Source organism: Cervus elaphus, chromosome 5 (assembly GCF_910594005.1).
Source record: "Cervus elaphus chromosome 5, mCerEla1.1, whole genome shotgun sequence".
NCBI lineage: Eukaryota > Metazoa > Chordata > Mammalia > Artiodactyla > Cervidae > Cervus > Cervus elaphus.
This window is the reverse complement of record NC_057819.1, coordinates 31,100,798-31,126,994: the sequence shown is the minus strand read 5'-3', so window position 1 is coordinate 31,126,994 and position 26,197 is coordinate 31,100,798. Positions and strand designations below refer to the sequence as shown.

At 38.0% G+C, this 26,197-nt stretch overlaps 1 protein-coding gene across 2 annotated transcripts in view; it reads left to right on the top strand.

Moving 5' to 3' along the window:
- Window positions 1-24,573, top strand: part of GASK1B (golgi associated kinase 1B) — a 65,968-nt gene extending 41,395 nt beyond the window's left edge. For both annotated transcript variants that reach the window (XM_043902291.1, XM_043902290.1), the window contains exons 4-5: window positions 18,490-18,716; window positions 21,896-24,573. In XM_043902291.1, coding sequence (XP_043758226.1) covers window positions 18,490-18,716; window positions 21,896-22,103 — 435 coding nt within the window. In that variant the 3' untranslated portion in view covers window positions 22,104-24,573. The remainder of the gene's footprint in view (window positions 1-18,489; window positions 18,717-21,895) is intronic.
- The last annotated feature ends 1,624 nt before the right edge of the window (window positions 24,574-26,197 follow it).

The window sequence follows — 26,197 nt, the reverse complement described above, 5'->3', positions numbered from 1 at the left end:
AGTAGTTTCCCTTCATCTCTTATCTGGTTCTAAGTGGTACAGGTCATGTAGCATCTGTTTATCTAGAGGTATGGTTTACATAGAAGAAAATTAGCGTTACTTTTTAGAAACATCATGACATGAGCTTCTAACTTCCTTTTTATTCTCATCTGTTATGATTCTCTTATATAATATTTGTGTACCATAGGCTGAGAACATTACAGTTAACAAGCACAATAAGGAGGTATGTTTATTAACTGCCTGTGTTAACTCTGTGTGTGAGTGTGTGAATTTTGCAGTTTGGTGTATTCCAAACTGTCAGTGATGGAACATGCCCCCAACTCTTCTTTACTCTCTGCTCACCACCAAGACTCTGCTCCTGCTCCTATCTGATGTACAGGCTGCTCACCCCTCCAAGTCCAGCTCAGATTCTGTCTCTGCAGAGTCTCTGGGACTAACTTAATCTGAGTAATCTCCCTTTCCCCCCCGAATGTCTAATACAATTTTTTAAAAAATCCTACACGTTTTTAATTCACTAAATTCACAGAGAAATAGCATAGATAGCGTTCATGTAAAACAGACTTGGGTTCAAATCCCAGCTTCTTCCAAGTCACCTCTGTAACCCTGGGCAAGTTTATAATCACTCAGAGCTTTACTTTCTTCTTTATATGAAGAAGAAAATGATTTTACTTCCATTGGAGATTTGCTGTGAGAATACCATGAAATAATTCACATGAGGTACTTACTATGGTACCTGCCTGTCAAGAGCTGAGTGTTTGTTCACCCCAAATTCATATGTGACTCCCGCCCCCCCCAAGGTGATGGTATTAGGAGGTGGGGCCTTTGATGAGATCCTGATGACAGAGCCCCTAGAATGGCATCAGCCCTCTTAGGGAAGAAGCCCAACAAAGTCTCCCCGACCCAGTCCCTTCTGTCACTCCAGACTCAGTGAGGAGTCAGGAGTGTAGCCCCAAAGAGAGCTGTCACCAGAACCCAACCACACTGGCCCCATGATGTCAGACTTTCAGCCTCCAGAGCTATGAGAAATATATGCTTCTCATTTATAAACTAACCAGACTAATGGACTAAGACCCTGATGCAGAGTAAGTACTCAATAGATTAACATAGTTATCATCTATAACCACCCCGTTTATAGGAACTGAATTTATATGGAAGCTATGATTTTCTGAATCTCCAAATACTGCAAACCTTTAGTGGTGGGAATCATGTAGGTCTATCTTTGAATTTTCTGCAGTGTAGAGTTGCTCCTGGTAGCCTTTGGTGATGCAGGAAACCATGAGCATATGGGAGACCATTTCCATGGAACTGCCATCTGGTCAGGTTGGGGTGAGGGGCATTTTTGCATACATAGGGGAGCTGCAGACAATACCTCCTTTGGTGCTTGTTAATTACAGGGTTCTCCACTGACAGAATTCAGGAAACTAGCTGGGATTTTATTCTCATATTCTATTCCTTGAGATCTCCTTGTCAAGACAAAAAAAAAAAAAAAAAATCAAAGAACAACAATGGTCTTAAAAAGTAATGTGTTTTTCAGCTTCTAGAAATATCCTGTCAACTTCTTGTGCATATTGGCTTTCAGAATTTTCTTTAGAGATAGAAATATGTAAAAGTTAGTGAAAGTCCTTTTGACCACCACCTCATGTCCGCTTCATGCACTTTGTCCCCAGAGGTGATCACTGTCATGACATTTGTATACATTTTTTCAGCCAATTAAAAAATTATTTTACATGCACAGTACATGGATATCTGTGTGTTTAAAAAATTTTACATATTGAAAATGCAGTTGAGTACATGCATTTGTCACTGCTGGTTTTTTTTACCAATTGCTTATACTTTTAACAATTCAAGAAGGGCAGGGTCTAGCCAGGCTGTGGTTTTAGGATGAGGGAGGTGGGAGGTGGATATTAGGGAGGATCTATTCCTGAGAATATAGGTCTACAAGGCAGCAGCCAAGAAGTTTTTCCAGGATTGGAACTGGAGACTTAGTGCGACAAATCCCACATTATTGCTTTTGAGCTGTAACATTATGCGAAAGGCTTTGCTTGGTTTCATCAGTATTCTGTTTAAATAATTTGCTTTATAACCATTTGTTCTATTTTTCCTGTAAGCATATCTTCTTGCTTTTAATTTTGCTTTATAAACAAAACTAGGAATTCTAAGTGTACAGATACTGCTTCCAGGGTTCAATTAAATTCAGCAAACTTGGACTGAAGGATTTCTGTGTTCCAGCTAGACATCCTCAGGCATCCTTTCAGGTTTTATGTCTTGGCTCTCAAATCTGACTCAGTGTCATTCCCAGGCCTGGGAACTATTGTTCTCTCCTTTCTCAGTGTGATTCCTCCCCAGAAGGCTCCTTGGTAGACTCACACACCCAATTCCATCTACAGAGTCAGTAACATCTGCAGAAATGAACCCGTTAGAGCACACTTCTCTTTAAGAAGTAGAGCCATACCAAAACCTCGGAGAGATTAGAAAACCAACAGTAGAATTATATTGGCCTGTATTTCAAAAGGCAAGCAATTTTACTTTTTATGACCCTCACATGGAATGTACTTCTGTTGCTAAAAATTCTCTACAAGAACATGGCAGGATGGAGAAAATCAGTACAGGGTCTTGACGTTTGTCAATCTGTGTTTGTGGCCTGGACATCATTTCTCTAGTGGAGACCTTTTAGAGACCACATTCTCTCACTCTAGAGAATTTAAGCTATTTATTTTATTTTTCACGGAGACAACTTGGAAGAGAACGAGTTGCCCGGTCACAGTAAGCCTAGCGCATGATAGAGGTGACCTGGCCTCTACAACAGGAAGGTATTTCTGTAGATCCTGTACTGTGCTCTGTTCAATCACACAGTTGTGTCTGACTCTTTGCAAACCCACGGACTGTAGCCCACCAGGCTTCTCTGTCTATGGAATTTTTCAGGAAGGAACACAGGATCAGGTTGCCATTTCCTATACCAGGGGAACTTCCTGACCTGGCCTACTTCCTATAATGATTCTATGTGTCTCAAAGCATCTGCCTTCTCTGAAGAGGCATAGAGGTGCTCAGACATCTTCTTCTGACTTCGAAACCTTTAAAATTTTATATATCCTTTCCACCTACTGTCTAGCATTTATTCTCAGAACTTTCTAGGATGGATTATGCTAAAGCCTTATTTGCATAAAATGTGGACTGGATGACATAGGTCTTTGTTATTGTATCTTTCTGAATCAAAGGGGAAGTGTCTGGTCAAATCCATTATATTCATAAACCTCATGTTACCAAATGACAACCAACTGAGCATTTCTGGGTCAATTCTAATTTAGCTATTAATCAAAAGCATGATCTATTTTCCTTAATAACAGGTCACTTTTTCGTATTTCAATCCTTGCCATGGCATTTTTAGGCTGTGCTGAAATTGATGAGTACATAGTCAGTATATATCAGCCTTAAATCTTGTTGTATCCGTAGATGGACTGGAGAGATCAGGGATTGGAGGAAGTCTGTGTGATTCTGTAAATAATATTTTGAGACTCAAAGATTGTTTAATGCATCATTTGAGCTAGCTTTTGGGATTAGTTTCCCCACTGATCCAATGCCATTGAAATGTAGACACTTTGAAACCATCCTTGACTGCTCTGTTCCAGTAAACTATGAGGTCTAAGTTTCGGAGCTCTAGATAAATATGCCACAAAGTAGATAAGAATCCATGGAAAAGGCAGCAACAGTATTGCCACAGGGACAATGAGAGGGCAAGCAGATACTTGTCTGGCTCAATATATATTATATTTTTCTATGTAATCATTTAAAAAGATTTATGGTTCATTTGGGCCAACTGAATAGACTCAGAGAGACTTAGGGGAGAGCTGGTCCATAAGGATTCTGTTAGCACAAGGCTCTTCCCAACCATATTCAAGTTGTTTATGGATGCAGATAACTAAGAGATAATGAGAGCTTTTAACATTTGTTACTGTTTGTGGTCACATTGAATGGGACTGTTTGGGACAGTGGCTTTTCTGTGGCCCTTTCAAGTTGTGACCGTGAGGTCACAACTATTTCTATAATAACACTGAAAGAGGTTTTGCTTTTTTTTAATGATGTTTACAAAATTTGCAATCATGGGGTGAATCTGTTGGTGCCTTAGGATGAATCAAAGCTGGCACCAGAACCTCCCAAGGGTCAAACTGCTCTCTATGGCCAATGGACTCATGTGAAAAGACACATGGAATACATGCCTGATTCAATCAAGAAAGTCCTTGATGAAGCAATGTTTATATGTTGATGATGTTTTTAAGTCTTAACCCTTAGGTGTACACCTTTTGAATATTCTGGGTAACAAAATGGAAAGTGTATATAAAGCACTTCTACTGCTTCTCACAGTGCAGTGGTTGTTTTGAGGAAAACTGCTTATTCAGTTGTTTGAATCAGGGGCTGAGCTCACTGCAGAGTTTTTCCTTTAAAACTATTTTAAAAAAAAAAAAATAAAAAAAAAAAAATAAAAAAAAAAAAATAAAAAAAAAAAAAACTATTTTAACTTGTGAGAACAATTCCATTTCTCTTATTATTTTTAGAAAGTGTAGCAATTTCTTGTAAAATTGTTAATGTGTAACAAGTATATCTGTTATTTTTCAATGAGTTAATGCATAGCTATTCAATTTTTTTCAGTTTTAATTTCTATATGGTAGATAACCACATCAAAGAGGCTTTTGAGGCTCCCATCCTTTTAAAAATGTCAAAATGTTCTAAAATAAAAAAGTTGGAGCACTGTGGCTCTAGGGTAATTTTTCTGAAATAAACTTAACTTTGCCTGTATGGACTTCCTCTGTGGCTCAGTGTAAATAATCTGCCTGCAATGAAGCAGACTCGGGTTTGATCCTGGGTTGGGAAGATCCCCTGGAGGAGGAAATGGCAACCCACTCCAGTATTCTTGCCTGGACAATTGCATAGACAGAGGAACCTGGTGGGCTATTGTCCATGGGGTGGCAAAGAGTTGGACATGACTGAGCACACACGCATGCAATTATTTGCTTGTATAGGCTCTAAAAACTTCAACGTCATTACATTTTTGTAATTCTAATATTCTTTGATTTTGATTTTAAGACTCTGAGCTTTTTACACAACACTGGATAGAGGAAGACATGGAGGTCCGGCCTGATAAGAGGTCTTTTAGTAGTTTAGTATCTCCATCAGACAGACTTCAATAGGAACCAGCATCCGTTCCTTCATTTTCCCCCACAGACTTTACTTAGAGTATGTACAATGCACAAAACCTGGTGTGGTCAATGTGGAGGATGTACAGTGAATCACACTTAGAGATGATGGATTGGAATCTCCCAGAAAACAGGAATCTTGTCTTCTCTACACTGGGGGCAGTGTGGAAGAGGTAGAATTTGGTAGAAACCCACATCATTCATAGCTGTGTCTCCTTGGGCAGGTTCCTTAGCTTCATTGAGATTTTTTCTTTATTTGCTAATATGAGAGAAAAAAAATGATACCTTTGGCTCAGTTGGTAAAGAATCTGCCTGCAATGCAGGAGACCCAGGTTCAATTCCTGGGTCAAGAAGATCCCTTGGAGAAGGAAATAGCACTCCACTATGCTTACCTGGGAAATCCCATGGACAGAGGAGCCTAGCGGGGTACAGTCCATTGGCCCATAAAGAGTCAAACGTGACTGAATGACTGAGAACACATATGTGTGTATAACTGAAATCCCATGGGCAGAGGAGCCTGGCGGGCTATGCTCCATGGGGTCGCAAGAGTCGGACATGGTTAAGCGACTATACCACCACCACCAAACTTTTGGGTTATTTTAATAATTAGAAACTGTATGATACAAATTGCCGTGGCGGTAGCCTTGGATTTTATTTCCAAGCTACATAAAGGGCTTTATTTTATAGCTTTTTGCCAACCCAGGGAGCATAAAAACAAATCCATTTTCAAACAGGAAATTCTATACATATGTGTAAAAATAATCTTTTTTAAAGTTTAATATATTAAAGCAGAATTCATTTTTCACTTTTCTGATTTTTCCCTTCTAGCTTTATTGAGGTATAATTGAGAAATACAATTGAATATACTTAAAGTGTACAATGTTGTGATTTGGAGATGTGATTTATATATACATTATGAAATATTTACCACAGTCAAGCTAATTAACAGATTCATCACCTCACAGAGTTAACCTTTGTGTATGTATATGTTGAGAATGTGTAAGATCTACTCTGTTAGCACATTTCAAGTGTACAATACACTGTTGTTAAATATAATCTGATCCTCAGGACTCATCCAGCTCCTCCCATCCAAAGACTAACCAGGCCCGACCCTGCTTAGTTTCCAAGATCAGACGCGATTGGGTGTGTTCACGATGGTATGGCTGTAGACAGAAATTATCCATCTTCTAACTGAAAGTGTGTTTCCTTTGACCCACTCAACAGCCCCTGGCAACCACCATCCTACCCTCAAGCAATATTTATTTTTAAATAGCCAAAGAATAATCAGTCTAGCAGAATTAACTTTTTATAAGAGAGCCAGTTTCCATGAATAATGAATTTCAATATCTTTAGGATATATTACATTAAGTTGTGTTAATCATTGTAAAAGAAAGAATATTTCATGGTGCTTGTTAAAGATGGTGAATGAGACTTTATCCAGGACCATCGAGACAGGTGTAGGGATCACTGCGATGGGATTTGACAGGGAGACAGGGAGAAAGATGGGGCTCCATGCAGCAGTGCAGGTGGGGATTTATAGCCAAGGAGCAGAGGAGGGGTCATGGGAAAGACAAGGGCTAAGAGCAAACAGGGGGAAGGGGAGTTCCAGGTAAAGTGGCCTGACCAGATTCTTGCTAAAGACAGGTGACAAGACCTCACCTTGAGGATGGTGGAAGCTGAGGACCCAGGTTAGCTATTAAGTGTGATCAGGTAACTCCGAGAGTAAGGACTTTTCAAGGTTCTTGCTAAAAGTTAATTTTATAAGGAAGTGTACCGATAGGCTTAGGAGAATTCAGGAGACTAACTAAAGTTTGGTCAAGCAAAGTAGTTGTGTCACCACAATCAGAATTATGTTTTAGTGCAGTCATTTAGTTTATTTTTACTTATTTTTGTGACTATCCTTGTGTTAAAATACTACATGATAGGGTACAATAAAACTGATAGAAATTTCATAAAAATGCTAAAAGTGAATGCATGTCAAGTTGAGCAAAGCAAAAGCTTTTAATGTCGCTGCCCTGAGATGTAAATGTACATCGTTTTAAAATTACCGGGCAACCCTATTTAATGTTAAATCATGAAAAATGCTGTCTCAGTTCATTGGAAAAACAGCATTTTTAAGAAACAGTACTTATAATTAAGGTTATTTTATTGCTGTTTTAAATTTATTTGCTTCATATAAATCCATTCTATAAATGAGAACTTGATAAAATGTAAAAATTATTGTTTCTCTTGGTCCAAGTGCTCTTTAGAAATCTTTACAGGAAGGTGGGTGTGCCTTTGATAGAGGCTATTTTCATGCAGCCCTGCTTTTGCAGATTACAGAATGTGAATTTTCTTTTCTTTAAAAATAGATTGTCACTTCCCTGGTGACTCTTTCCAGAGTCTTTCTGTGGCAGGATGATGTTTGATTTCTGGTATTTATTCAGAGTTACATGAATTCAAAATATTACATCTGTCGAGACTTCCCTAGAGGCCCAGTGACTAAGACTCAGTGCTTCCACTGCAGGGGGCATGGGTTCCCTCCCTGGTCTGGGAACTAAGATCCCATGTGCAATGTGGCATGGTCAAAACAAAAACAAACAAACAAAATTATTCTATCTATAGAAACAGATCCAAATATATTGTAGTGTTAAAAATAGCTTTACTTATATATAAAAAATTAAAAAAAGAATAGGCTTCCCTGGTGGCTCAGAGGTTAAAGCATCTGCCTACAATGCGGGAGACCTGGGTTCAATCCCTGGGTCAGGAAGATCCCCTGGAGAAGGAAATGGCAATCCACTCCAGTATTCTTGCCTGGAGAATCCCATGGACGGAGAAGCCTGGTGGGCTACAGTCCATGGGGTCACAAAGGGTCCAACCCGACTGAACGTTCTATATATAAAAAATACTATTATGTCTTTACTTATGGTTCAGCAATGGGACGTAAACTGGAGAGTCTGTCTTGAACTGGTACTCAATGATTGTTATTGTTCAATGTGGAGCTCTGGATTATAGGTGGTGTAAAGCCTGTTTACAGAGGCCAAGGCACAGGGGAACTCATGTCCATAGTTAGATATATGTACTGTAAATGATTTTTACTTTCCTCATTGTTCATAAGCTGCTCTGCTGGGCATTTGCATGCATACTCATTTAACAGGCTACCTGTTGCCATGGTAACACAGAACAAAAATGAAACCTATTCTTTTCTGAGGTGAGAGTTCCTCAGCAAGACAGATGCAGGCTGGTGAGAACCTCTGCTTTTGTTTTTGCTTTGTCGAGTTCCTAAGGTATCAGGCCAGGTCTGTGATCACAGGTACTGTGGGGGCCGTGGGGTTTGTTTGAAGTTGCCCTTCTCTATGATCTGGTAGAAGTCCACACATCCATTAGACCACAGGGATCCAAATATGGCTCCACTGATGACATGGCAACCATGTATTGATCGACATCAAGACAAACCCAAGTACAGGGATTTCCCAATGTGAGTTATTAGCTGATGAATAAATAAGCCCATCTGTTTGTGTTTCTCTCTTTCTTGGGTGGGGATGATAATGTTAGTGATTCTCATGCATTTTCTAAAGACAAATGAGATGTCAAATGAGATCACTGAAATTCAAAGGAATTTTCCAGAAAACTGCAAATTACAGTCCTGTTGTTACCTCTGTCACATCTTCTTGTCAAGTGTTTATCAAATGTCTCTTACAAGCAGGATGTCATGCGGACTCCCTGCGGAATGTGAGACTTCTGGTCCAATAGTGACATTGAACCCACATAGAGACGCCAACCAGGAGTGGATGATGAGCACAAGCAGCTCTGTTCTTTGCTCCCTGCCCATCTTTCCCCACTCGTTAATACTGGATGCTGTTTTTAAAAGACCCATGTCTTACTCTGCCAGCATGATTTTATTTACTTGACTCTTTCTAAAGAAGGGTGTTTGGAAGAGCTTTGTAAATAGCCAGATTCAAAGGGGATACCAACCATCAGGAAAATTCTCTTAACAATAAAATTTTATCAAGTGCCTGCTCTGTGCCAAGCGTTGGATGAGTTACTGTGCTAACACTTTACATATTTTATTGCACAATTTAAACTTTCTCTCTAAAAATGCAGTTTTCTTTGTAAAATTGCAGTTTTTAATTTTTATTCTATTTATTTATAATTTTTAACATTAAATTTTAAGTATACTTGATTTATAATGATTCAGGTGTATGACCAAGTGATTCAGCTTTATATATATGTCATATATATATATATATATATATATATATACACACATATATATATATGTTCTTTTTCGGGGCTTCCCTGGTTGCTCAGCAGTAAAAAAATCTGCCTGCAATGCAGGAGACACAGGAAATGCGAGTTTGATCCCTGGGTCCGGAAAATCCCCTGGAGGAGGGCATGACAACCCACTCCTGTATTTTTGCCTGGAGAATTCGGTGGACAGAGGAGCCTGAGGTGTTACAGTCCATGGGTCACAGAGAGTCAGACATGACTGAAGCGACTGAGCATTTACACGTATGTTCTTTTTCATATTACCATTATAGGCTATTAAAAAATTTTGACTATAGTTCCCTGTGTTCTCTTGTTGTTTATCTATTTTATATCTTGTAATGTTATATTTTAATCCCCAATTTCCAATTTATCTCTCTCCCCCGAAAAGGTGGCATTTTTAAAAGAAATAATTTGAAAAGAGATGATGAGAAGCTTGAGGTATTGACTTAACAGACCAGAGGCAGACACCACACATGTGCTCACTCAAACCTTCAAATAAGTGAGGAAAGACAGGTAGAAAAATAGGGTGATAACATTACCTAAAATAATTGACTGAAAGAAGTTTTTGGATCGGAGAGTTTCTCATCTCTGTTCGAGAGTATCTCTTCATTTTAGTCTCTCCAGCTTCTGAGCACATCTGGCCTTGGTTCCCTTCGGTTCCTGTTCTTCTGATGTCTCCTGATGGCCTGCTCCCTGCCTTCTCCTCTTCCAGCCTTGTGGGAGAAGGTGGTGGTGGAGCCTGCAGATACATCCATTTCTCAGCTTTCGCTGTAGGCACCAGGCCCTTTGTCCGCTCCAGCTCCGAGTCCTTGGCTTCATGCCCCCTTTACCTGCAGGAAATGGGCTCAGACTGTGCTACTCCAGGTGTGGTCAGGCACCTGGTCAGTCCAGACCCATTCGCGGAGAGAGAAGGGCAAACACTGCAGATGACCATCTAGAAACTTTGATATCCCTTTGGTAGAGTGGTTTTGTCTGTTGAATCTAACAAGATATTTGGTTGGTATTTTGTATCTTTTAAAATTTCATTTCTCTTGTAATAAATTATTTTGTTTTATTTTATTGTATTCTTTTTTTTAAAAAAAGTTTCATTAGAAGGACAGTGAATACATTTGTAAGAATATTTATCATAATAGGGTCTTTATGAAGCTCTTGTTCCCTGAGTTCTTGAGATGATTAGATGAATCTAATGGAAGCACTTCTAACTATGAGTGATGATGTTCATTTATTTATTTATTGAAGTATAGTTAATTGACAATGTTGTGTTAATTTCAGGTGTAGAGCAAAGTGATTCAGTTATACATATATAGATATGTATGTGTTTTAGATATAGATATGTATGTATTTTAGATTCTTTTCCTATTATAGGTCCTTACAAGATATTGAATATAATTCTCTATACTGAACAGTAGGCCCTTGTTGGTTATGTTTTATGTATAGTAGTGATTATATGTAAATCTCAAGCTCTTAATTTATCCCTCCACCTTTACCTTTCAGTAACCATAAGCTTTTTTTTCTATGTCTGTGAGTCTGTTTCTCTTTTGTAAATAAGTTCATTTATATAATTTTTTTCATTCCATGTATCAGTGGCATCAGATGGTATTTGTCTTTCTCTGTCTTATTTCAGTTAATATGATAATATCTATTTTATTGTCTTTTAACAAAGCAACAGTCAACATGGAATGTGAAGCCTGGGGAGGGAAAAGACAAAAATACCAGGTTTTTCACTGTAGATCATTTGAGAAGTGACCATCTAACATACCCTCAGGTTCTCTAAAATGTCTTTTGATTTCCTACCTTCATGCCTTTGCCTGTTTTTTAGCTAATACTACCTATCTCTTAAATCCCAACTGTAATATCCTCTTCTACATGAATTTTGCCTGAACTTTTCATTGAAGTTCATTGTGTTTCTGCAGAAACCTTGTGACCAGTGATTATTGCAAGTAGGATCATTTAACCTTCTATACAAACACACTTGTCTTTCTATAGCACCACCTTTGAAGGCTGTCCCTGGGAGATACACTCAGGGTAGATAAGAGATGCACTTTGAAGGGGTGGACATCTGCTTTAGAATCCTGAATTTCATCATGTATGAGCTGAGGGACCCTGAGTCATCAGCTAGCTTGTCTGCACAGCAATGTCCTCATTTATAAAATGGGACTCTTGGTAGCACCTAGGTCTTAAGGTTGCTATGAAGATTGAATAATCTATGTAAAGATTTAAGTGTATAATGCCTGGCACATACAAAACACTCAATCAATTAATGCTATTATGTTTTTCATTATTAATATTAACATGTTTGGACTATTTTAATTGTCTTTGTTCACACAATTAAATCAGTCATTTAACTGTTTTACTTTGAGGAAATAGAGATAAGAAACTCCCACAATTGTACTGACAGACCCACATTTTGAAGACACAGCTAGGATGGGTGGGATGCAGAAGCCTGGGAAGTGACTGGATTTCTGCAGATTTCTTCTGGGTCTTAGAGAGCTAGTCAGGGCAGCTAAGACTTCCTTGTTTGGACTCTGCACACATAGCTTGAGTCACTCATAGATACTTTTTCTTACAGACAAAACTTACACCACCAAAAGGAAAATGGGATTAGAAGAAACTTCAGAAAGGCCAAATATCTAAAAATACCCCCACCAACAAAGTATTTGGCTGGAACACTTGAATTTTCTGAGTATAATTTTAATTAGGTAAATACTGAAAATATATATTTTTCTAAAAGAGGAAAGAGTAATTTTATGGAAAATAATGATTGTCATGAATCTTCAGATTCCTTCAGAAGATCAATTTTGCAAAAGACTTTCCTTGTTTTAAGGAGTAAGAAGATATGAATTTGAACAAGCTGCTGCAATGGTGATCAACATGTAACTGCTTAAACAACAAGATTTCCTCCCAAACTGGCTTTTTTGTAGGATTATTATCTAAAAACATAGACAGGAAGTTGGTAACCGTGGTGCTTGATCATGTGATTGTTGTTCAGTTGCTCCGTCATGTCCGACTCTTTGTGATCCCATGGACTGCAGTAGGCCAGACTTCCCTGTCTTTCACCATCTCCTGGAGCTTGCTCACACTCATGTCCATCACATCAGTAATGCCATCCAACCATCTCGTCCTCTGTCATCCCCTTCTCCTCTAGTCCACAATCCCTCCCAGCATCAGGGTCTTTTCAAATGAGTCAGTTCTTCGCGTCAGATGGCCAAAGTATTGGAGCTTCAGCTTCAGCATCAGTCCTTCCAATGAATATTCAGGACTGATTCCCTTTATGATAGACTGTTTTGATCTCCTTGCAGTGCAAAGGACTCTCAAGAGTCTTCTCCAACACCACAGTTCAAAAGCATCAGTTCATCGGTGCTCAACCGTCTTTATGGTCCAACTCTCACATCCATACATGACTACTGGAAAAACCATAGGTTTGACAATACAGACCTTTGTTGGCAAAGTAATGTCTCTGCTTTTTAGTGTGCTATCTAGGTTTGTTATAGGTTTGTTATACTCCTTTTCTTCCAAGGAGTAAGTGACTTTTAATTTCATGGCTGAATTCACTGTCCACAGTGATTTTGAAGTCCAAGAAAATAAAGTCTCTCACTGTTTCCATTGTTTCTCCATCTATTTGCCATGAAGTGATGGGACCAGATGCCATGATCTTAGTTTTTGAATGTTGAGTTTTCAGCCAGTTTTTTCCTCTTTCACCCTCATCAAGAGGTACTTTAGTTCCTCTTTGCTTTCTCCCTTAAGGGTAGTATCATCTGCATACCTGAGGTTATTGATCTTTCTTCCCGCAATTTTGATCATGTGATAGTTAAATGAAATGATTGTTTTGCTGTGTGCTCTAGACAAGTGAATATATTAAAACCATATTATGGATACATAGATGTCTAGAATATGTTTTGTTAGGTCTTAAAAAGGAGGTGAACTCTACTCAAAGTAAGCAGAAATATATTCAAGATATAACTGAATTAAATGCCAAGCAAAATGACACTTAATTTAAAGGAGTGGATAATGATTTTGTGGTCAGATTATTTTGGATATATTGAATGTCAATTTGAAAGAGAGCCCATAAACACAATTCTGGGAAGACCTAGGGAGTGGTATTTAAGAGCTGTTTAGGCCCTTAGGAGACAAGGCCAGTAAACAAAGACATAGTTTACTATAGGGGAGGCTAAGAAAAACAAAGTAAAGCAATTATTTGAAGCCTTACAGTGTCATTCTCTGTATGTGTACACACACACACACACACATACACACACACACACACACACCATTTGAAAAGTGGTGATATACTCACCAAGTACATGCATTATCTGAATAAAAGGAGTGATAAACATTTTTGGAAGAGAAGTTAGGCTGAAATAACACACCTACTTTCAATAACAGGGCCTGTGAGACTTGAAGGGCACAGCAGTCTGACAGGGAAGTGGTGAAATCATCATAGACTGTTGAATGATTCAAATTGGATCAGACAAAATGCTTTTAAAATACACTGTTGGGGGGAAAAAACATACACCATTGGAAACAATCTCACGTTGGGAAGGCAGTAAAAAGATGGACCTAGAGCCCATCACACAGAGTGAAGTAACTCAGAAAGATAAAAATAAATATATGTTAAGGCATATATATGGAATCTAGAAAAATGGTACTGGTGAACCTATTTGCAAGGCAAGAATAGAGATGCAGATGTAGAGAATGGGCTTGTGGACACAGCAAGGGAAGAAGAGAGTGGGATGACTTGAGAGACTAGCTTTGAAACATGTATTAGGTTGGTACCAAAGTAACAGCAATTTTGGACCGCGAATTTTAAATCATTATCACTAGGCTCAAACACATCTTTATTTATCAAATAGGAACCATTACACTCAATACATTTTTGCCAACTGGAAATAAGTTTGCTTATTCCTGTAGTGTAAAAATTCATGCTTCCAGATTCCACGGAGTCTTGGAAAGCATTTTCTGTTTCCTGCTAGTTGTGGGAGCATTTTCTTTGCAAAAAGTTGTTGAGATGCTTGAAGAATTGGTAGTAAGTTGGCGAGAGGTCAGGTGACTATGGCAGATGAGGCAAAACTTCGTAACCCAATTCATTGAACTTTTAAAACATTGGTTGTGCAACATCCAGGTTGGTGGTGTTGTGAAGAAACGGGCACTTTCTGTTGACCAATGCTGGCTGCAGGCATTGCAGCTTCCAGTGCATCTCATCAAGTTGCTGGGCATACTTCTCAGATTTAATTATTTTACCAAGATGCAGAAAGCTGTATTGGGTCAGACCGGCAGCAGACCACCAAAGAGTGACCATGACTTTTTTTAGTACAAGTTTGGCTTTGGGAAGTGCTTTGGAGCTTCTTGTCAGTCCAACCACTAAGCTGGTCATCCACTAGTTGTTTTATGGAATCCGCTTTTCGTCTCATGTCACACTCCAATCAAGAAATCATTCATTGTTGTTGCATAGAATAAAAGAAGAGACACTTCATTTTTTTTTTATCATAACAAAAGTAGTACATTTATTTATTTATTTTTTTATTAGTTGGAGGCTAATTACTTCACAACATCTCAGTGGGTTTTGTCATACATTGATATGAATAAGCCATAGAGTTACACGTATTCCCCATCCCGATCCCCCCTCCCACCTCCCTCTCCACCCGATTCCTCTGGGTCTTCCCAGTGCACCAGGCCCGAGCACTTGAAGAAGAGATACTTCAAAACAACAATTGTTTTGATTTGCGATCAACTCATGAAGCACCCGCTTATGAAGCTTTTTCACCTTTCCAATTTGCTTCAAATGCCCAATGACTATAGAATGGTCTCTGTTGAGTTCTTCGGTAACTTCTTCTGTAGTTGTAAGAGGATCAGCTTCAATGATTGCTTTCAACTGGTCCTTGTCAACTTCCGATAACCGGTCATTTCACTCTCATCTTAAAGGCTCTTGTCTCCTTTGCAAAACTTCTTGACCTACTTCTTGACTCACTGCACTGTAGAGTCGTTAGCAGTTCCTGGGCCAAATGCACTGTTGATGTTACAAGTTGTCTCTGCTGCTTTATGACCCATTTTGAACTTGAATAAAAAAGTCACTCGAATTTGCTTTGTGTCTAACACCATTTCTGTAGTTTAAAATAAGAATAAAATAAACAGCAAGTAATAAGTCATTAACAAAATAAATAAAGCAAGAAATGTGCATTAAAATGATGTATAACATAACCACATTTGTTTAAGAATGTATTCCAACATCGAATGGCAAAGTTCGACAATGTAAAACTGCAATTACTTCTGCATCAAACTAATACATCACGATGTGTAAAATAGATAGCCAATAGTAATTTTAAAAGGATGCTCTAAGTTGCTCTGTCTCACCTCTAACCCTTAATGCTTTCTTGTAGTCTAAAAACAGAAAGATATAATATTTATAGAGTACTGGAGGTTAGGGCCTAGATGCTAAATTGCTTGTTATCAAACAATATTATATGTGATATCCCTGGCTTTGTTGTAGTGACAACAGAAATGCTGCTATTTGTTTTGGCCCTTTCCCGCTACTAGAAATCAACAATGAAGAAAGAGCTTAGGGTTCAGAGCACCGTTTAAGAACTGGTTGGTAGATGTGTCTTTACAAGTAAAGCTCTAAACACGCTCATCCAACACAACACACCTTAATGTTGTAGCCAAAGTGAAATAAGATTAAGATTTCTCCCATATATAATGTCATTATAATTGGATAAAAGCATACAATGATGATGGGAATAGGGTATAGAGACTCTTTGAGAATTATTAGCTACTGTATATATAAAAAAGGGACGTTGAATGAGAATCAGCTCCCTGAAGAGGTATTTTTTACATTCTCCCTGACCCCTTAATGGTGACTTGAATAACTGGCAAGCACATACCACCTCTTCATATCATTTGATTTCCCTTATATTCAAATCTGTCAAGATAATACATAAAAGGAATCAACTGAGGAGAAAGGAGTAAATTCATTTTTCATTTTTCTAGTAGTTTCCAACTTACCCTTTTTTCATTTAACCACAGTGGTGTGGTTGGGACTCTCTTGCTCATTTTTGGGAAACATTCAACCAGGCCTGGGAGCTTATGTGCCCTGGAGACAGCAGTGTGACATTTTTGGATAAACCCCTGGTTAGGCCCATGACCCCACAGATCAGCTTGCCTGAAGCTAGTTCTGCCAAGGTCCCCTGATCTGTACACTGTTTCTTGACCAGCACCATACCCTCTGAACTGTCCAAGAGGCTGGTGGCTCATGGAGCACCTCATCCCATGTGACTGCTTTTATATAAATTTCATAGAAAATTGGCTTACACTAACTTCTCATATAACCACTGCTTCCCAAAGTATGCTTTTTGATGCAAAGTCCGCTTACCTGCAGAAAGCAGAGAGGAGGGTCATTTGTCTGGTCGTGGGTTTGCTGTGTTAGCGAGGCAAAACTAAACTGATTAATTTCCCTCTGGAAGTAGTGCTGGTTTGGGTGGGGTGCTGGCCCTGGGTGACATTTGCCTCAGTGCCTGGCCCACTGCTGGGTGGTAGAAGATATTACATAAACATTTGTTGGATGAATCAATGCAGGATTTTTGCAACGGAGGCTCAATTTTGGTACTACTGTTTCTGCTTTTCTGTCTTAGCAACTGACGACCTAGAGTGACCAGCCCTATAGGGTCTGCAAAAAAACAGGAGGAAGAGAAGAGATGGGAGTTTAGTAAATAAAAGAATAAAAGACTTAAAATGACAAAAGAATAGAAATGACAGCTTGGGGACTTCCCTAGTGGTCCAGTAGTTACGGCTCTGTGCTTCAATGCAGGAGACAGAGGTTTAATCCCTGGTCGGGGAATTAAGATCCCACGTGCTGAGTGGTACTACCAAATAATTAAAAAATAAAGACAATCTGTGTCAAGCCATCTTTTGAATCTTGAGCATACATACAATCTTCGACTAGACAAACTATTCAATGTGGTGTATTAGGGGGAAATGTGGCATTTCGAAGACAAACACAACTGCGTCTGAATCTTAACTTTGCTACTTACTAAAATTCTATGCAGAGTACAATATTTAACCTCTCTGAAGCTCAGTTTTCCTTCACTGAAATGGAGAAACTACCTTTTGTTTCAGAAGCTTGTTTTTTTCTCAATCATTTCATACAATGTGTACATGTGTGTCTCAACAATAGTAATGGCAGTTTTCATTTTTTGAGTATCTTCTAGATGCCTGGGTCAGGCTGGATTGTATCCAGACACTTTTGTGTCCTTAACCCACCAAAAGTACAAGGCTAATAGTATGATTCCTGATATACAGATAATTAAATTTGAGACTCAGTATTGTAAAGGGAGCTATACAAGTTTGCGGAACTGCAAAGAAGAAACTTGAGTTTAAGTTTATCTAACTACTTAGCCTAGGCTTTAATTTACCATGATTAATAAACATTATTTTTTCCCTTGCCAAAAAGATATGGAAGTAACCCAATTCTCCCTTTCCTAGTTAATGTCTGCCCTCTGTAGGGTGGTCGCCCTACTCCCACAATAAACCCCAATAAACCAAAGTGTTCTGCTCATTCATTTAGAATCTAACTTTGCGCTCCATTATCACTGGGCTATCATTGTCGGATATCACATCTTTCCCATAGGTTTGTTCTCAGTAACTTGGAGTTTTATACTGTAATACTGAAATCCAGAGAGAGTTAGGGAATGCAGTAAACTTTTGGAGCCACTGAGATAGCCCAGATTTTCTGGATGTATCCAAGTACAGTGATTCGTATCTTCTGTTCCAAGTATCATCAGAGATTCTTCTGGCCACACATCGACATATGATGTCAGTGGGAACTCTGAATGTGAAGGGTGGAGATGCTTAGTTTGGATGATCTGCCTATGGAGCTGTTAATGGAGCTGGGTCAGAAGGATATGAAATTTGGACTTATTCTGACAGTTAATTAAACAAACCTGGCCCCAATTAAATTCTGGCAAGTCAGCCACTTGGAAAGTACTTGTTGTTTGGAAATCTAACTTTCCCAAGTTTTGTTTTTACTCAGTATCTTGGATTTTGTTTTTGTCTTCCCTTTCAGATTTATAACCGCCTGGATACCAATTGCTGTGGGTTCCGACCTCGGAAGGAAGATGCCTGTGTACAGAGTGGACAGAGTTCAAAATGCGACAACCAGGATGCCGTGGTTCTAGCCCACATTGTTCAGCGAAAGCAGGACCCAAGACGCTTGGTTTTTATAGATAACAAGGGTTTCTTTGACAGAAGTGAAGATAACTTGAACTTCAAACTCTTAGAAGGCATCAGAGAGTAAGTTTCCTGATATAGTAACATCTGCAGGATTTTGCCTTTCTATTAATACGTAGTAAGGTTTGAGAAGACTCATATCCTATGTCTGATCAATTTAACCCTTAAAGAGAATCTGGGAATGAAGGCCCAGAGAAGGGAATCAAACCCAAGGGAAGTAGAAAAAGGGTGCAGCCAGGTTTCCCTGTAACTAACCTGTGCAACCTACAGAGGTCCCGCTGCCTTTCACAGGCATCATATTGCTTGGCCCTCAGTGTGAAAATCCAGGTGGGATGAGGTTGGAAGCATGCAGGCATCTCTGGAATAGGAACTAGCCTGGTGGAGGTGAGCAGGTCACAGGGGCTCCGTTACAGGGTGCAGGATGGGGGAACCAACAGACATTCAAATACTGACAAGGCAGGATGTCCCAGGGCAGAATAAACTCAGTGACTTTGATAAACACGTGGGAAGTTAGAGGCAACCTGCTGAGTAGAACACAGTAGCCAAGAATAATGGCTGTTCAATTCAGGTAAGAGAGTTTCTGAGTATTTGGAAATCCTTCTGTAGACATAGATTATGGGGACAAGTATCTTGAGCTTACACTCAAGAAGTATTTGGAAATAAAGGAAACTAAGATGCTCCATAGTGGCAGGGACCTCACTGTAGAGTCTGAGATATGCATCCCCAAACATGGGAACTGAAGCTACATTTCAGACTCCCCTTCATAAGCACCCATTCATTGTCTTTCTTTCTTTTTTCTTAATTGATTAATTAATTTTTGGCTGCACTGGGTCTCCATTGCTGCACGTGGACTTTCTCTAGTTACAGTGAATGAGGGTTATTTGTTGTGGAGCACAGGCTCAGTAGTTGTGGCTTGCAGGGTATAGAGTGTGGAATCAGTAGTTGTGGTCCGTGGACTTAGTTGCCCATGGCATGTGGGATTTTCCGGGATCAGTGATCAAACCTGCATCCCCTGAATTGGCAGGTGGATTCCTATCCACTGCACCACCAGGGAAATTCCCTTCATTGTCTTTCAGCCTTGGTCAGAGATCAGGGTCACTAAGAAACTGGGGTGTGTGTCTGAGACTTGAAAATAGGAGGGTGCTCTAGTGAGACAGTCCACCAGCCTTGTGAAGTTGAGTGATTGCTGGGGACACATAAGCAAGTCTAAAATTGAGAGTAGAACCCAGGTCCTCCAATCCCAAGTCCAGCCATTTTTCTGCAGTAACTCATGGCATTTCTGCTGTTACTATTTTTCTTGTTAACAAAACTCTGAAGCATATTTCAATAATTCTTCCTAGCATCATGAATTAGGTAATGGGGAATTTTATGTATTTCCAATGCTAGAGTTAATGAGCTTCAGGGCATCCATTTTCATGAGTTCTTGCCATGACTTTCTCTGTTAATACCCATTTCTTACATCTCTGTGGATGGAAGGTAAAATATAAGTGTCTGCTAAGTGTCTGAGCTGAGAAAATTTTGTGTGTAGGAAAATTTACATACCAGTGGCATCACTTACTAAGTCGATATTATGGAGTCTTCTTAAATCCCTGAATTTCCTCTTAGAATTAATAGTGCCTGGAGAATCTATCTCTCTCATACATTCATAAAAATATGAATAACATTTTACTTATGCTTTCAAAGGAGATTTAACCCTAAATGCATTATAAGGAGTAATGGGTTTAAAGTTAAATCTTCTTTGAATATGCAATTTCCACATTCAGAAGCAAAAATGAAGATTTCACTAACCCAGATTTATGCATAGAATATTTCCATTAAGCAGCATAGCACAGAGTCAGGTAATTTTTTTGATTTTCCTTTATGCAAAGGATTAGACACTAAAGAGATCCATGAATGCAGCGCTTCATCTTGTACATTTTGCCAGAGCTAAGTTAGTTCAAGGGCCAGAGAATTAATAAATCATGGATTATTAATACTTCCTATAGCAAAAATGCTTAATTAATACTATGGTTACTAAACTCTGAAGGACATGTCTTTGGGGTGCTCAGAGCATCTGATTAACATTATTTAATTCCACACTTACTCAGACTCGTTAAGCACGTCCAGCTTTTTGACCTTTGGTCTCTTGGCAGCATCAGAAATGCTGGAACATATGGACTGCTGTATTCATGCCCCTTCAGTGCCATCCCCAGCTTGATCCATTGACATTTGGAAAAGATGCTTAGAGGACTGAAGCTCTTGGCAAACTGTACTCTTGGAACAAATATATATTCTGTTTTAGTTTTTAAGGAACTACTAAATTTACCCTTAAACCCCAGTATTTGTACTGTACTTTTATCAGCATTTTAATGAAAGCTGGGAGAGAGGCCAAATTGGAGATTCAGCAAAATGTTGCTTTTAATTTTGAACCAGAAATTTTACTAAATCCTTTAGATAATGTATGTGCTGTATCCCTTCCTTTATTCTTTCTAAATGAGGAGCAGAAATCATAATGCCCTTCTTTAGGTAATTCAGCAAGGATCCCTCTAAATTGACCTCAGGTTTTCCAGAGAGGTGCTTCCTTGTGGAGTACCCTGGCCCTCAAACTTGAGTTTTGCTAAATTTATTTGAAAACAAATTAATATTCTGGTTTAATATAATGTTTCCAGATTCTTAGAATTTTTGAAGTATTATCTGAACAAAAGGCATTTCAGTCTTTAATTGGGCATTTTGGTGTGACTTCTTTCTTTACACTACATGTATTTTGTATAATTTCTCATTAAGTTCATTCATGCAACTCTGCTTCAGGAAGAGTAATTTACTGAAATTGTCAGCATTTTTTTTACTTCTCATATTTTCTTGCATATAATCTCACGTTGACACTTAAAAGGATAGGATTCTACTCAACAGATTAAAGTGGTTTCTTATGGGTGCAATGGAGTTTAAATTTGAGGAAAGTACTTTTCCAGATTATCAGAATTCTTGCTAATTCTGTCCCTGTCTCTGCCTACATATAATGATCTTAAGTAAGACATTGGTATGTCAAATTCTCAGTGGTATAGAAAACTCAGTTCCTTTGAAATCTGTTCTTCTATTACATAATTATTGAGAAGTATAAGCTAGACACTGACAGAAATGTTTTGATCCTCAAAGTATTATCTGATAGTATGATTTATACCAGATTAATGACTGGCCAAACCACTGGGCAGGGCATAGTATTTCCAAGCAATTACGAAGAATGAAATATCATTTTCTCTTTTCAGGTTTCCCGAATCTGCAGTTTCTGTTTTGAAGAGCCAGCACTTACGGCAGAAACTCCTTCAGTCTCTGTTTCTTGATAAAGTCTACTGGGAGAGTCAGGGGGGTAGACAGGGCATCGAAAAGCTGATCGACGTGGTAGAACAGAGAGCCAAGATCCTGCTCACCTACATCAATGCACATGGGGCCAAAGTGTTACCTATGAACGAATAACAAAAGGTCTTCTGGCTGGTGGTCCAGTCCTTTCAGAGATGAGGCAGTGGAGATGAATACACAAAGTAAATGAATTTAATCTAGTAAATATGATGAGCCTGAGCACAATAGCAGTCTTTAAAAGCTTTTGCAAATATACTGCTAAAATGTATCTGTTTACATTTTCCTTTAACATCATGACCTGGAGTCTCAACATCTGAGCACAGAATGGTTGCAATTTTTATCCCAGTTAGTTGTGTTAAAGCATCTGTCACATTGGTTAATAGGATAGTATGAACGAGAAGTGGTGATTCCTTTAATAAATCCGATTTGATGCCATTTGCTGGTTTGACCAAATACTAATGGGAACAGTTCTGGACATCTTTCTGTTGTTGACTGTTAGAACAGACAGCAGTTTCAACGCTACCCAGAGGCAACTCTACACTGGAAAATGGAGGTGTATAATCTTCAGAAACTTCAGACTCTATAGTAATTTTAAGGAGAAATGTTGGTTTATTTGTAAAACCCCCAGTGTATATTCTATTATATCTAAAAATGATCAGCCAGCTCTGTGATCCTCAACACAAGAATCTCATTTCCCATTCCCTTTTGGAAATGTATTAACATTTTGTCATCAGTATAGAAACCTACATCTGACTGTTTATACATTAGGTAGCTTTACTCTCTGTTTTGGTCCAACTTATATCTGGTGGCTTAAAAATTCAATTTTTAGGTATAAAGTTGCATATGTGAAACTACGCTTATTGAGTGTCTTTTGGTTGGGTAGATGCTCTTTTTACACTTTTTGTCATTTTTACTAAGGATAAGCTAAAATTTCTGCTTATTTCATAAATAATAGTGGATTTCTTCAAGCTTGTTCTTTGTAATTATATTTAAACAGAATTAATTGATATTGTCCAGATTTGACAATAGGGCCAGATATTGAGTGTTTGAATATATTGTTTGACTTATTCTAATATGAAAAATAGGAGCAAAATAAGTTAAAACCCAACTCTGATCAGTTCTCCTCAAGTGAAATCACATGACTAGAAACAGGAAATTGGAGGATATTTAGCCTCAAACAATTCTCTCTGAACTCTGTTGTTTAGTCAATAAATCGTGTTCGACTCTGCGACCCCATAGACTGTAGCCCTCCAGGTTCCTCTGTGCATGGAATTTTCCAGGCAATAATAGTGGAGTTGCCATTTCCTTCTCCAAAGGATCTTCCTGACCCAGGGATCGAGCCCATGTCTCCTGCTTGGCAAGTGGATTCTTTACCACTGCACCACATGTCCTTGGAGGCATCTACATCATGTTGTTTGACAGATGTTCCCATAGAACATCTATGATTTCTCAGTTCTGCATGTTATTCCTAAAGTGCATCCCATTTTCTGTGTTCTAATAAGGGTTGCTCAGAATCACTGAAGATTAGAACTACTAGAGACAGTATGATAAAGGCTAACCTATCTATAGATTTTAATTTATACAAACATTTGGGCAAAATGACATAACATGTAGATTATAAGAAAACGTAGACAGAGGGAAAGGGGATCATTTGGTCCTCTAATTATAACTTTTCTAGGCTTACATTCAAGTCCTACCTTTTAGCACCCTCACTTCACAGCTGACCCTTAGAGAGCTGGCCTTCAGACCATACCGTCTTCAGCGTTCCCTCTGTAGCCCTGAGTGCGTCTCCCCACCCTCTGCCCCATACTTTCTAAGTACACATGGACTCTGCTGAGTCTCCACCACTACCTGCTGTATTTGGTCTTTTTAAGATCACTTTGTGTCTCAATAATCAGCATATTAATGAGACATTGGCCTAACAGAAGTCTGGAGATGCAAACTCTACATTAAAATAACTCTTTGTCAAGTTGCCTTATACCTTGTCTTATCTAGGTGGCATATTTGCATTTTAATATGCCTTTCATGGAATATACCATCTTGTCCAACTTTGTGATACTGGTGCTGGAAATCCCAGGTTCCTCAGAAGTGGCTTTGATTTTGCATCTTAACCTATACCTCTTCTGGGCAACTTGGTCCTCCAGCTGGTGGGTCTCATTATTTCCAGTTTTTCTGAAATGCAAAGTATCAAATGACAGGTCCAGGAACACATGTTTAATTTAGTCACCTTTGCTTTTTAACAATATATGTTGTTTTAGAATCAGTGAATAATTCATGTTATATTATTTTTGAATAATGGATGACTTCAGGCCAGGCTTTTCATTCTAATAAGTAATACTCTTCTTTTACTGAAACAATGAGAATACTCTGTGCCTTTCAAATGTACTCATTATGCTGCAGTTTGGTTCACATTGCACATTATGGGGTTTATTTATAATCTGATAAATTTAAAATAGAGCAGTTTACATAGGCAGACATACAAAAGCTTATTCTTGTGTGATTATTTTTAAACTGGTATTATGAAAATAAATACATATCTTAAAAATGTGTCATAAAAATGTTAAAAATTAAAGATGTGTACTTTAAATTTTGTCAGTGTTTTTGTTGTTTTGTTTTTATCTTGTTTTATAGGTGAACTGCTTTTCAGAAGTGAACTCTGGGGGAATGTTTGCTACCTTTATCCATGATAAAAGAAATAATTGAATAGTCAAGAATTATACTAGACTGTATTTGTGTATGCATATATTTGATATCATTAATAATGATATTATGCCTTCCCTTGGTGTACATTTAGCACTCTTTTAGGTGGTATGCAAATTACTTAACAGATATCATAAATTATAAGAAGATACTAATTTGGGGTTTTCTTTGCTTGATGTGAGTCTTACCATTATATTTAAGGCTTCCTTGGTAGCATTCATATTTATTAAATTTATTAGGCACATGGGGAACTTATTAAAACATAAAATGTCTTAGACTTGTGCTCAAAATATTTATAATCTCTAAACTTCTGTAATAGCCTGTTTATACCATTATGCTTTTAGATATATGGTAAATTATATCCAGTGACTGAAACAAAATAACCTAAATGTAGATTCATCTATACATTGTCTTATGAAATTCTAATATTTATCTCAGTACAGATTAAATAAGGCACATTTAGAGCACTAGCCTGAAAATATGATATGAAATGGTATTGATACATAAGTCAAATAAAGATGATGAAGGCATTTCTCTAAAGAATAAATAATGTTATCAAGAATCAGGAACTTTCATGAATGAAAGATGATTTGACTTGTCAGAAAAGGTATTGAACACTTGGAAATAGCCCCAAGTGTTCTTTCAGTGCAATGCTGGACTTGATTTTGTATTGAATGGGCTATTTAACAATGCTTTAAAGCAGAGGTTAACTTGTAGATTTTTACCCCAGGAAGATACAAATAATTTCTGTCTGGTGGATAAAGCAATCCTACCTTAATGGCTTTACAAATTATTACCCTGTTGGACATTAGCCAGTTTTTTTAAAATTTGTCCAACAATCTTATCCTAACACTTGCCTGTAAATATTTAGCTTTTGAAACACTCTTGAAATCGTAGTATCATCTTACTAGTTTCCTTGTTATTAATTATTTAAATAAAATCTTTGAGTATGTTCATTTTATATTTGCATAAGAGTTGCGGTTTTACCTTTTTGAAGATTTTGGTTTAATAAACTTTTGACTGTAGAGTCTTACAATTGTATTTACTTGAGTGTCATGATTTTAAATTTTGAAATTTTAACAACTTTCAAAACAGAGTCACATAATTTAAAAAACTGAATGCTACCATTTGATCAACAGCTTAAGTTTATTTTCATTTCATCCTTTAATTGATTAAGAATTGTTAGTTGATTATCTACTTGAAAGGTCCGACTCAGATGGGTTACAGGCAAACTTTGTTTTGCAGTCTAAAAATGCACATTGTACATGAAAGAAGTCACATAAATCGTTTCTTATACTAGCATTGCATGTAGTTAAAATTGTTCAACATTTTGTTTTTTCTTCTTAGAAAGGTATCTTTTTACCCTCATGTCTCCAAAGTGCATTTTATTTGTTGATAAAAACATACACAATTTTGCATGCATTAAGAAATCTCTATGCATCTTCTTAAAAAGTAATGTGTGTTTCTTAGCAGTGCTTGTCAAGATTTTTAAAGCTTTTGAGACAAAGAGA